We start from the raw sequence: 13006 nt of genomic DNA, 5'->3' as shown, positions 1-13006 counted from the left end.
ATAATATAAAAGGAATACTGTTACCTCTCTTGCCATGCATTATACGCATATTTGATTACTTTCTAAGACTGCAGAACATAGACTTTTCCTCTTCCTGATACTACAGTGAAAATAAAAGATGTCCCCAAAAAAGCCTTCAGGAGCTCAGTATTGCAGCAAGGTTCAAATGTGAGGAGAAAATATCTGAGACAGAACAACATAGGCCCACCTTTAGGCAGTAGTGATCATCTCCTAGGCTCAGGGTATCAGCACGAGGGCAAAGGTGAGAAAAATGCATGAATAGTCTAAGGCGGTCCCCTACTGTAACACGTCTTAGGACTGCTCCAATCAATGTTGGTTCTCAGTTCAACTACTTGCTGTTAGTACATTTCAGTTGTTCTTAAAATGATCCTATAAAGCTTAGAGGAAACAGCTTTTTATTTGCTTCTCTATGGCATGCATCAATACCGATTTACAGAGCCTAGCATGGGAATTTCTCATCTTACGTGACAGGCATAAATCATACATGAGGATCATGCATCAAAGCTGTGAAATGGGTTACAAATGCAATACAAAACAAAGTGTTCAAAAGTTTAACAAATGGACTGGGAGGAACTGAAGATGCGCCTCACCCGGGGCACCATTTGGTCTGGGGCCAGCCCTGTTCTTGGCCAAATCTGTGGCCGTGTTGCAGGTCATGTTACAAAACCACCTGGAAGTCTCCCAGGCTACCTGCCTGCAGACATCACGGGCGTTCACCAGCAATGATGCAGGTAGTAGAAAGCGAACTCAAATTTACGACTTTTAGTCCGTGAGTGCTCAAAGGCAGGCACATTTGACATGCATCTGCAATGGGAATGAAAGGCTCTGTTCCGGGTATTACTTTAATGCCTAGCTCTTACGGTGCTATTCATCTCAAAGCACCTAGCGGTCTGCACATCAGTTTTGGCACCGTTCTAGGCTTCCGGGAACCTGCCGGTTTCAGTCACAGCAGGCTCAGCTCTTTACCCTCTCAGGTATAGTAGTTTATTGTGGTGGGTCTTGATGAGACCTTAATAATCAAGGCCAGATTCCCATTGATAGCTTGCTGTTTGTTAATGAGAGCAGCTGCATAATCGCTCTCCTGGAGTTTCTTCTTGCCATCGGTCATGACTTTACCAAATGACAGATGATATTTCATGAGTTTTCTTCAAGCCCCAACCCCTGGAGTCAGGTGAGAATCTCAGCGCACAACAACTCAAACCATCTCTGGTCCTAGTGACAGTCAAAGGCGCTTGAAATCCCAAATGCATTATCCAAATGGGAGCTACGGAACTGAAGAGCCCACACAAATAGAAGCAGGTGCAAAAAATCATATTCAGAGTAACTAACAGTTGCTGTTTGCTTTGGTGCCTCCCTTTAATTTGATTTTGATTTGATTTGTCTGAGCCTAACCAAACAAATAAGCCAGATGGGGAAAGGGAGATGCCTCAGATCTCCATTCGGAAACGCAGTGTCGACCCCTTCATCTTCTCTTCATAGTCACAGTCAAATGCCTCATTCTGGGCCATGGTGAAGTGATTCTTCCAGTCACCTACAATACCTGAAAGAGAAAACCAGGAACACTGGGTAAAATTCCATGGCCTAGATTATATGGGAGTTCAGACTACATGATCACTATCTAGTGATCCCTTCTGGCCTATAAATCCATGAAAACAAAGGAACTATTCAAACTATAATCGACTTTCTCCCTTCTGCTTTTTTCAGTCTTCTTCTTCTTTCAGAGATCTCACTAGGGCTGAGTAAAACGTTGGGCATTTTTCACCCCAATTCCCCATTAGTTCCATCTCTCTTTCAGCAATGCTTTTCCTAGGCAGCTCCGTCTTTAGACAAGTTTGGCTGGTAAAGAATAAAACTTGGATCCTGAGATTTTCTTCACCTGTGGAAGTGGAATTAATGCTTGGCTTTTCCTCAGATTATAGCTGGTATTGACCCTACTTCCTCATTACCAGCCCTTCCTCCTTTTGTGTAAATGCTGCTATAATTGTTGGGAGGGGCTCCCACCTTTTCTCATGAAGGGAGACACACTGTGGTCCATAAAACCGTTTGATACCATCTTATAATTGGCAGCGGGGTTCTTCTGCATCTCCTGGAATGAGGTGTGAAGAAGGATTTTATTCAACACCTCTTCCTCCAGGTCCTTGCCCAGAAACTGTAACACCTTTTGTATTTCACGTTTAGGATCCTAGAAAGAAAGACAGATGTTATACAGAAATATGTGGAAAATAACAAACGATACTAGTACAGTGTGTGTGTGTGTGTGTGTGTGTGTGTGTGTGTGTGTAATATTTTTAGGAATCAGTGCTATTGCAAATGGTTTTGCTTGGCTAATTTCGTTTATTTGAATGTATAAGAGTTGGATCTTGGAAAAATGCCTATTCTCAGATGTGACATACTTCTTTTCAGAAGTTGAGCATATTACCCGTGACATCCGACCCCTCTGCCTGAATCTCTAGCTCTTTGATTAAGTACTGCTGTTAGGAATAGATGCTACCTTCTTCAACGTCATGCAAACAAATAACGAATTTGGGGCTGAAGCATTACATCAGTTTATGTTGTTTCCCTCCCTCACCTCTTTCATGTCCTCGTAGAACAAGTACAGAATGGGCTTGTCCTTTCTCTTCTCCCACCAGCCTTTCACGTGATCGTGCCAAGATCCAAACACAACTAAATCAAACATACAAGAGCAGGAGAGAAAAGAGAAAAAATCTCATTTCATATGTCAAATCATCAAAGAGGTCTGGTTAAATAGTGGATCTCAAAAAATAACCCATACAGGTTCATTTGGGCATAAGCTTTCGTGGTCAAAGATCCACTTCGTCAGATGCATCTTCATTGTTATTGCCGAAACAAACTAACACGGCTACCCCTCTGCTAAATGTCAAACAACAATCATGTCAGGATAATGGGTTGATGGGAAAGTGAAGAAGTCTGGATGTCTTGAGACACTCCTTTTGAAACAAATCATTGTCCCCCTGGCCCCGCAGACAAAGGAACAGATAACTTTAGACATTGGCTAGGCAAACTGACTGCCTGAGCATCTCAGAGATGTTCTAGGTGGATCTGGTTTCTTGGCTCTGGACCAGAAACTGAGAAGTGGAGGTTGAGGGAAGATGTGTTGATATTCTTTTATCTTGTCCCATAAAGGCTTCTGTCTAACTAAAATTTCGACACACTCATGAGAAAAGATCCCCAGGTGGTATAAATAAATATCTTTGGAGAAGCTGATAGTCTGCTCCATCGTCCTTGGTTTCACAGTGCCCCGGTCTGGGGAACTCAGTGTTGTAGGGAGAATGTAGCTTTAAGTTTTACCTTCCCCTGCCACAAACTTCTCCAGGAACTCATCCCAGGTGCCAGGTTCTGGATGAATCTTTGCCATTTGATAGAAATAGTAATAAGAGACAACCACATCCTTGGCATTTCGGGCCATGTAGATCATCTGTGAAGAAGAGCAGGATGTTTACCATGGGCCATCAAATCTGCGTTAGAGTAACCAAACTGACTGAAAAAGAAGAAAACAAATTTGCACAAATATTTTCAGATTCCCCGCCCCCTGACTGTATTTTCATTAGAATCTGACATATTTTGAATTCTAAACATTTCAGTGAGTTCTATCACGGGCCGAAAAAGAGGCAGGCAGGGAGATTTATGAACACACTCTATTTTTCCAGCAATTCTGCAACTAAACTTTTAAAAAGTTCCGACCAGTTCTACTGAACGAGCAGGCATTCAGGGCACGCCAGGTGTTTGTAGGACTCTCTTCAGTAACTTTAAGTCTCATTGGAGAGATCACTCTACAAAGGGATCCCTTCCCAACTTAGTCATGGCATTAAAAGGAAAATCTCTCAGAATTGGGGAAAAGGAATGACTCAGAACCACAGGAAAATGGCAGAAATTCACAAGGTCACAGTCAACTGGCAGGCTAGTGGCAGAATAGGCTGCACTGCTATTCTTCAGCTCTATAGAAACTTTCACCAGGGAGATCACAGCACTTTACAGCCCTGCGTAATGTAGTATTTGGCCAGTTTTGCAGATGGGAAAACTGAGATACAAAAAGGTACACTGAGCAGGAATGGCAGAATTGGGCATAGTGTTCTTTAATCAAAAGTGTTGTGAGGAGAGGAAGATTGACTCCAACAAATTGTTGGCAACAATCAGAATTTCCTTTGCAGTGGTCTAGAAAAGAACCTAGGAATCCTAGCCCCACTGTAGTCAATAGGACCAGGATTCCACCCTCAGGGTATGTCCACACTGCAGCTGGAGGAGTGATCACACCCCATGGAAGATGTTCCCGTTCTAGCTTTAACTAGCTAACACAGCTAAAAATAACAGTAAAGGCACTTGACATGGGCTTCCACACGGCCTGTACAGGCATGCCAGGGATCTTCAGTATGTAGTTAGTCTGCACCACCATGGCTTCGCTGCTATTCTTAGCCAGGCTAGCGAGATAAAAGCCAGTCCGACCTTTGGTTGCAGTGTAGACATGCCCAGTGTTCCTACTATAATCTGGGCCTGCAATCTTCCTCTGCAGCTCTGCTGATGGTATCAAAATATGATGGTAAAGTGCATTGCTTGTAGAAATTCAGGAATGTTATCTGATGGGAAACTAAGCAAACGAGACCAGAAATGAGAATAAGAGGGTGTGCCCTGGCGCACGGCTGTGGCAAGAGCTGGTTGAGCTGCAGCAGAAGCCAGCAGGAAGCTACTGAAAAAACATGTAGAGACCCAGGTGGCAATAGCACAGAACCCATAAGACATTAAGTTACTTTCACAGCTGCTTGAGAGATACATTGTGTGACTATCGGTATTTACAGTGGCAGTCTGATCTAGACACTGAGAATCTTTCTGTGAGTTTAAAAAATTAGACCCCAACAATTAAACACACAGCTGCACTAGAATCCTATGGAAATTCCAGTATTACATTTCAGTGGAAAATCTCAGAGCAAAGGCTGCTCACGACTTGAGACCTGGTTCTGCGGATGACTCTCTCACAGATTCGCAATGTGATTTTGGGCAAGTCACTTAATCTCTCCATGCCTCAGTCTCCCATTGGCAAAATGAGGGTAGCAGTGCTTCCTTCGCCTATTGAAAACTCTGTGGGGCAGGAATTTTCTCTTGCTATGTGTATTCACAGAGCGGAGCACGATGGGATGTCTGTGTTGGTTGGAGCTGCCACTACGGAGATACAAAGAAATGATCATAACCTTGCAGTTGTTTTCCCAGAAGGAGGCAGGAAGGAGTTGAACAGGAAGATGGGTCTTTACTAACCGGGGAGAGGGCATGTCAGCCAGTTGTGCTACTCCTGAAAAATACAAAGGGGATGAAAGGAAAAAACAGGATTATTTCAGCTTTGATCGTAAACTATTTACACTCAAAGGGCCACTGTTATGAATAGGGGAATCGGACCCACAGCCTGTAATAACCCTGAGCTGCTTGCCATTCTGTATCTCTCTGCTGGATGAAGTCCAGATAAATGTGGATAAGGATAAAAGTAGTCTTAAGTAACTGAAGAACCGACATTGGGTCTGAAAACGGTGTTGGTGAAATCTCCCTCACTAGTGCTGTCTGCACATCAGGCAGTTTCCAAAGGGGTCGTTTTCAGAGAGTCCGAGTGGATCATCTCATCAGCCTTGTCCTTCACTTCTGTTTCTGATTCTAGTGAAATGTACTTATGTGAAGCTCTGTGAGAAATCTTCTCTCCCTTCACCCATGTCTTTTATTACTAGAAATGCCTCTAATTCCTCTAATTCCTAGAAATGCCTTTGAGAATTCCACCCTTAATCCACTTTTGTATTAACTTATCCCTAAAACATTTCAGTTTACATTTAAGTTCATCATGCGCAAGATCCTAATGCTATTGACAGTTTGCATTTATAAATGACCAGATCCAGTGGGAATCTTTCCATTGATTTTTGTGGATGGTGGATTGGGTTCTTATGTCTTCCATTCCAAAGAACTCTGTGGTCCTGTAATGAGGAGTAATGGTAGTTCAAATTAGGAGCTTTAATTTGAACCACCTAGTCCGTGCCGCGGGTAGCCGCGGGCAGGTAGTTCGAACTACGGGGCATTTAAAAATGGCGGCGCCCGGGAACATGCAAATAAAGCCCGGGATATTTAAATCCCGGGCTTCATTTGCAAGTTCGAATGCCTACATTAGCCACCCTAGTTCGAACTAGGGTAGCAGTGTAGACATACACTCCTGGAGCCTGTCTACAGTGTGCAAAGTTTTACCATTTTTGATTCCAGGGACAATCAGCTCCATGAAAGGGACCCGAACGTAAATCGCATCCCGCTTACACTTCTCCGCATCGCCGTTGTTATAGATCATGTCCACAATTTCACTGACCCAGGTTGTGCCTGGAAATATAAAGCAAACTAGTGAAATACTCTTCTAGTGGGCAGCAGACAGGTCAGGAGCATGAGGTCAGGTCCTCAGCAGGTGTGAATAGAAGTCAATGGTGTTAATCCGGTTTAACCCAATGACTATTCCTTCTAGCCTATGGCAACAGTGCTCCTGAGCTTTCTGGGTCTGCGCTTGAATAGGTGATGTCGGCAGCAAAATCACTCAAAGGGCCTATCACTGTGGCAGTCCAACCTCACCAAACCTGGTGTAAGATCACAGTGTTTCTGCTACTGCCTGAAGTCCCAGTGCAGATTCTGCTCTAGGCCTATGTGAAAGAAATAACATAAGAATGGAGGTGTGCATTGATAGACCCCTATCATCTTTCAGCTCTGAGCCATGCAGGGAAGACACTGACCACGCGACCGTCCTGTGAAAGGAGACCTCACTTCCTGCTCTTGCTGCTCAGAATCAAGCTAGTAATTTGCCTTCCTGAACACTGAGTGAGAGCTCATTCCACCGTCAGTCCCCGCACTCAGCAGGGAGAGTCTGGGTAATGGCTGTTAAGAGCGTAACATGGAAGGAATCTTTCGAAACGGTTTGATCTCATCCCTGCTAGGACAAAGGGATTCGTGGTCTCATTCAGTTTCTAGGCACGGCTTTGCTACAGGGCCGGGCCTTCTTCCCAGGTGCCAGACGCTCCCTGCCATGGCCACTCTCCTGTCTCACATAGCGCAGGCAGGCAAAGCCACAGAAAATAGCCTTGTAACTCAGTTCTTTCCTCTCTGGCTTCAGGGCCGCTCCTCCTGGCACTTCACCAGGTAACTTCCCCCGCACTCCTAGAAGGGGCGGGGCCTCAGGTGAAAGAGGCGGGGTTAGCACCTCAGCACCTAGCCCCTTGCTCCACGGACTCGCCACAGGAGTTAGCTCTAACCCACCATGGCTTTCCTCCCCCAGCCATAGTTTAACCCATCCGCTTCCTTCATATCTTACTTCCTGCTCTCCGGCAGCCTTTCATAGGCCCAGGAGCAGCCCAGCTCCCTTGAATTGGCTGGATTGGGCTCATTGCTCTCATGCAGAAGAGGTGGGCCCAGTTCTAGTCACAAGGACGAGCTACTGAGCCATTTTCTGCCTGTAAACTACGACAGTGCTAAGAACACAAGAACGGCCACATGGGGTCAGACCAAAGGTCCATCTACCCCAGTGTCCTGTCTGCCGACAGTGTCCAGGAGCTTCAGAGGCAATGATCATTGAGTGATCCATTCTCTGTTGTCTACTCCCAGCTTCTGGCAATCAGAGGCTACAGACACCCAGGGGCATCCTGCGCCTTCTTGACTGGTCACCATTGAGGAGCTCTCCTCTACGAACTTGCCTAGCTCTCACTGGAATCCCATTACAGTTTGGCCTGAAAGGCTTCTCAGTCTCTTCCCTTTAAGAAAAACCCATGTACAGCACAGCGCTAGCAGCAAGAGAAGAATCTCTTAACAGGACAGCGGCACTCAGGGCTGGATTAAGGCACGGGCTAGCCGAGCAGCTGGCCAGGGCACCAACCTATGGGGGGCGCCTGATGGCAGCTGTAAGGGGCTCACAGCGTCCCTTATAGCTGCTATCAGGTTCCGAGCGCCCGGCACCTGGATTGCGGGCTTCAGCAGCTCCCAGTGGCCACCCTGCAGCGGCTGCCCGGGGCAGAGGCCATGTTAACCCCTGCAGTGCCAGCCAGCAGTGCCCTTCACCCCACGGCCGCAGGGACCTGCATGCCAAGGCTCAGCCCGCCCCTGGCAGCACCGGGCTGCATGCCAGCAGCGGTATCCGTGCTGCGCCAGGCCGGGCATGTGCGTCCTGCCACCACCAGCTCCGCGCCCCTTCTCCCACGCACCGGCGCAGGGGCAGGGCCATGAATATGCCCTCCCCCAACCCGGGGAGCAATTAAACTGTCTGCCTGGGGCACCGGAATGGCTTGGTCCGGCCCTGGCAGCACTCACCTGATTTCGGAAAGCTGGCAATGAGAAGGTCATCTGGCCTGGCCTGGAATGATTCCACCTGGGCCCATTCTTCCACAATGCCCCAGTATAAGGGAATACCATGGAGTTTTTCTAATTTCCTCCTTAAAACACTTTTGTTTTGATCCATTCTGGAAAGGCTGAGCTACAGGAAGAGAAAGTAGTTTACATCCATGACAGAGTGACTGGGGACCCTCCAGTCCACTTTGCATTTATTTTCCACACTGGAGTGTAGGAGACTTGTTTATAAGAAGTTGCTGGTGATAACCCAAGTAACGTTTCTGCTTGATTCACAGTTTTAGGGTTCCTTAGCAATGCTGATTGCAGCCACTAGCGGGTGACATGGTAAATTAGACTTGAGTCGATCTGGCCTATCACCTGGAACAGGGCAGCACTCGTTACATGTTGACTGAACCAGATCTCCAACTGTTTTAAATTGGCATCCAGTCAACTGGGCTCTACCATACACTACTGAAGAGTAGATCCATCAAATCATGAATGTCAGAAGCCTTCTAGCCTAATTCAGCAGCAGAAGGGAGAAGATGTGAGCAGGGGGGAAAGGAAGCAAGCGGTAGAATTGTGAACGGATTGCAAGCATTGTGGAGGAGGCAGGAAGACCAGCACTCACGGCACTACAGCAAATGACTATAATGTGAACCAACATTTTGATTCTAGCCAAAACAGTCACGGGAATTCATGCGTGTTCCAAGAGGAAAACAACAAATAACGCTACCTAGCATTTTCATTTCTGAAAGCCCAGATTCTGTCATCTATTCCACATGAGCGAGAGGGTCAGATTGTGATCCCTTAAATACCTAAATTGTTACTTGAAAATGAATTGCTTCTGTTAAGATCCTGTAAAATTGCCTAAGTTTCTACATAGAGCCCAGACGTGGATGGCTGCACTTGTTAAAAACACAGCTTGATAGTTTCTAATTGTCAGGGCAAATGCTGTCTTATGAATTGAAAGCAATGATACAGGCCAATGATTCCCAGGCGATGTCTAGACTGCAGAGCTTATGCTGCGTCCAAGGAATGCGTCCACTTTTTCTGAACAATTTCCGAAAAAGCAGACATGTTTTTTCACCATTCCTATATTCCTCATTCCTCATACTAGAAATAAGGGATGTGTTGAAAAAGGAGGTTTTTCCGAAATTTGGCACTATGTAGATGATCCAAAGTTTTGCAAAAGCCTCTTTCGAAAGAAAAGCAGAAAAAGATATGCAAATTGAGGTTCACAATTTGCATATTTTTTTCTGACTTTTCTTTGCAGTGTAGACCTAGCCCCGTATAACATACAAATACATTAAAGACCATCAGGCGTGCAGATCCCATGGGTAATGTTGTGGGGTGTATGAGTCTGATTGGTAAATAAACAGACAGGTAGATTGGATACTCAAAATCCTCACAATACTTCATGATTCATTTTAGAAATGATTATTTTTAAGATTAGAGCTTCAGCTAGTAGCAGTTCATGTAATTGCAGGGTTACACCAGCTGCACTTGTACTCCTTTTCCTAGTCGAAACTAATGCACAAATCAAACTCTTGTCTCAAAGATAGAACAGCTGTGTGTGTGCCATTAAGCTGGCTGCAGGTCAAGCTGTACTATGTAACAATGGTTTTACTCCAGGTGCATTGGAGGAGGCAGCCATGACGTAGATAGAAAAATGATCTATGAATATGCATAGACATTTCTGTGGAAACCACTTTTTTTCATGTCAGTTTTAAAAGTGTTGTTGCTGGGTAAATCCAAATCGCCTCATTCTGAGATAAACCATATTACAAGAGGTCATTAAATCTGGGAGGTGTTTTGCATGCATGAGACTAGTTCTCACTCTAAAGGATATGTCTACACTGCAGCATTTTTCTGGGAATATGGCCATTTTTCTGGAAAAACTATATTTACGTCCATACTGCTATTGTCTCCTTCTGACAGAAAGTTGAAAGAACGGAGGGGTTTTTCTGACAGCAATATACCTCTTTCTATGAAGAAAAAGCCTTCTTCTGAAAAGAGGGAGTTCTTTTGAAAGAAGAGGCCTCCAGAAAATAACACAGGTGCCTTGGTGGCCACTCTGTCCATACTAATCACAACTTAAATGCAAGATAGTGTCCAATCAATGTGGATGCTGTCTTTTGAAAAAGCACATTGCTTTTTCATTGCACTTTCGCTGTGTGGATGCTCTCTTTTGAAAAAGGTTTTTCTGGAAGATCTCTTCCAGAAAAGCTTCTTCCGAAAGAAGCTTGCAGTCTAGACATAGCCAAAACAGTGAGCTCCACTCTCTAAGCACACTAGCATGAGAGTGTCTTAGCTCCTGTAGCTCTAAAGCCGACCTTTCACCAAATCTGAGGGCGTATCAATACTAGCAACTTTCACCAACACTCATGAATCAGTTTTAAATCCGTGCAGGCCCCTAATGTAGACACATTTACACTATTTTAAACCAAATTTACACTGATTTTCTGAATTTAGTAAAATAACTAGATGAAGTTAAACGGCTTTAAAAATGACAAACCAATTTAGCTGCATGTGCATTCAAAGTTTGTATTGCTGTTGTAAGTTGATTAGGTTGCATGAGAGCAAAGTACCATGAGTACGTATGACCTGTTGGAACCTGTATTTTATCCCCTTCACTCTGGCTAATTAATAACCACCCAAAACAAAGCACAAATTGAGGGGATAGGTGTTTCTCTTATGCCCACGCTTCAGTGATGCCAAAAGGAAAAAAAAAAACACTTTAAAATAGAGGGGGAAAGTGGACACATTATCAGACTATAGTCTTCCATTTACAGTGGTTCTCCAAAATGTAGCTAGGACTGGAAATAAGCAAACACAGATCTTTTTAAAAATGTAGTCAGTTTTGCTTTTGAAAATAAAAAGCTATATCCTGCATCAGAGGTTTTTAAAGCCAGCGGGAACTATTATTTTCTATTATCTAATCTGATTATCTGCATGACACAGGCTAGAAAATTTCTCCCAGAGCTTCCTCCGTGCAGTCCAATCACTGATTTTGGAAGCCTCTCTGAGAACTGTACAAAAGACCCAGAGATCCTTATTGGCAGCACCCTGTGTAGAGAAAACCATAACACAGACCACAAAGAGCATTAAAAGTACTGCACCTGTGTGTCTTGTATGGTGTTCAGCCCCGTAATGCACAACAGTGGCTTGACGTGCTTCAGCAGTCAGGTGAGTTTCAAGTTTCCATTATAACGCCGCTGTTTAGTTTGCGGTAGGAGGTCATGGGAGGCTAGCAAACTCCAGAGACTGACGTGAATAGCTCTGGAAAGATCTCTGCTGCTGCAAGATTTTAATAACTCCTATTTGAGCCCTGTTTGCCCTGGAACTTCTTGCATCACCCATGGTCATGTGCCCATCCTACGCTCATATTTGTAATAAACCATGTCAGGCAAAGCCCTGCTGTCGTTCACTTACACGCGAGCTTATGGGGCCACAAGAATCCGAACCGTTTTCTCTCTGTTTTTGCTTTCACATCGCAAAGTTGGCCTTGCAGTAACACAGATGATCCCCTCGGGTGTGAATGGCCACAACAGGAGAACGAGTGTTGAAAAATCCTCATGGAGATTATAACCAAACTGCCCACAGAGTTACCCTCTCCCACACCTTTGGATCTCGCAAGAGTCACATAGATCCCTGGGGGAGGTCCCAAATTCCCTCTGGTGTTTGTCCCCCTGCCTCCCAACTCCCTGGCAGTGCTACGAGATTTCCCCCCATGGCTGCGGAAGCTCCAGGCTCTCTCCCGGGACAAGGGCTGTCAAGATAAATCCATATGGCCTGGGACCGTGTCCATTTTTTCAGGGAGCTAGGGACACAACTCCACATGCAGCTCTCAGCAGGGACACTTTTTACACTGGTCTCACTGTACGTATTAGGCAGGGGAGGAGTTAACTGAGCGTATGGCTGTTTGGAGACCACACAAGCCCTGCCTTAGGCTGCGTTGGGAAATCAGGATGACAGCTGCAGACTGGCTGGTCCCATTGTCTCCCCTTTAGCAATTGGCTCTTTTATAATGTGTGGTGGCCAAAGTCCTACTCAACTTGTGATATTGCCGATTCCCTGCAAGATTAGGCACTCAGCCCCACCTTCCTGCTCTCAGCCCTGGGTGCCAGACAGTAGAAAATCACAGAAAAGTAATTAGGGACTTCTTTATCGCAGATCATAAGGTCATTACTTTTCTGTAATTTTCCATGGCTGGTCTGCAACACAGCTGCAATTATTTGACTATCATCCTACAATCAAGTAGGACCTTAGTCATTTCATTTAGTTAATTTGCAAAGAGAGCAGGGCGAGTTCTTGGTCGTGAATTGTTCATTCGGCCGGAGCTGGCTTTTTCTGTTGAGAAGGGATTCATGAGAAGACTTTGCTTTTTACAGATGTATTGATTAGGATTGCAGTTCTGCCTATGAGCCCCATGGTTTTAGGCACTGTACGAACATATGACTAGAGCTAGCCTCTGCTCTGAGAGGTGACATCTAAGCCAGGAATGGGGAAGCCACTGACCCACAGAAAAATCAGTCAGGAGCCACACACAGGAGAGAAGCAAAAAACAAAAAACCAGCCCTCACTGACATGGCCCCGGACAGAGGAGAAGAAAGACACTTCCCACATGCCCCTCCCACACCAAATCCTG

General features: G+C 45.2%; 2 protein-coding genes across 4 annotated transcripts in view; both read right to left on the bottom strand.

The window, feature by feature from the left end:
- The window catches only part of LOC102459338 (sulfotransferase 1 family member D1-like), a 37666-nt gene that overhangs the window by 22870 nt on the left and 1790 nt on the right, over positions 1 to 13006 (bottom strand). The window lies entirely within an intron of this gene.
- Positions 269 to 12041, bottom strand: LOC102452131 (sulfotransferase 1 family member D1-like). Of its 3 annotated transcripts, none has more exons than XM_075929312.2 (8): positions 11478 to 12041; positions 8341 to 8498; positions 6250 to 6375; positions 5223 to 5320; positions 3331 to 3457; positions 2591 to 2685; positions 2023 to 2203; positions 272 to 1561 (listed from the first exon to the last, which is right to left on the bottom strand). In XM_075929312.2, exons 2-8 carry the CDS (start codon positions 8486 to 8488, stop codon positions 1449 to 1451), a joined length of 888 nt encoding a protein of 295 aa, XP_075785427.1. In that variant the 5' UTR covers positions 8489 to 8498; positions 11478 to 12041; the 3' UTR covers positions 272 to 1448. The 3 variants fall into 3 exon arrangements, with proteins under 3 accessions (XP_089634298.1, XP_075785427.1, XP_075785426.1); XM_075929311.2 differs by having other exon boundaries at positions 274 to 1561; positions 8341 to 8503; positions 11478 to 12040; XM_089778172.1 differs by lacking the exon at positions 11478 to 12041 and having other exon boundaries at positions 269 to 1561; positions 6316 to 6375; positions 8341 to 8418.

This window comes from Pelodiscus sinensis, chromosome 4 (genome assembly GCF_052426305.1).
Source record: "Pelodiscus sinensis isolate ZL-2025 chromosome 4, ASM5242630v1, whole genome shotgun sequence".
Taxonomy (NCBI): domain Eukaryota; kingdom Metazoa; phylum Chordata; order Testudines; family Trionychidae; genus Pelodiscus; species Pelodiscus sinensis.
The sequence above is the reverse complement of the archived record's forward strand: the minus strand, read 5'-3'. Positions and strand labels throughout refer to the sequence as shown.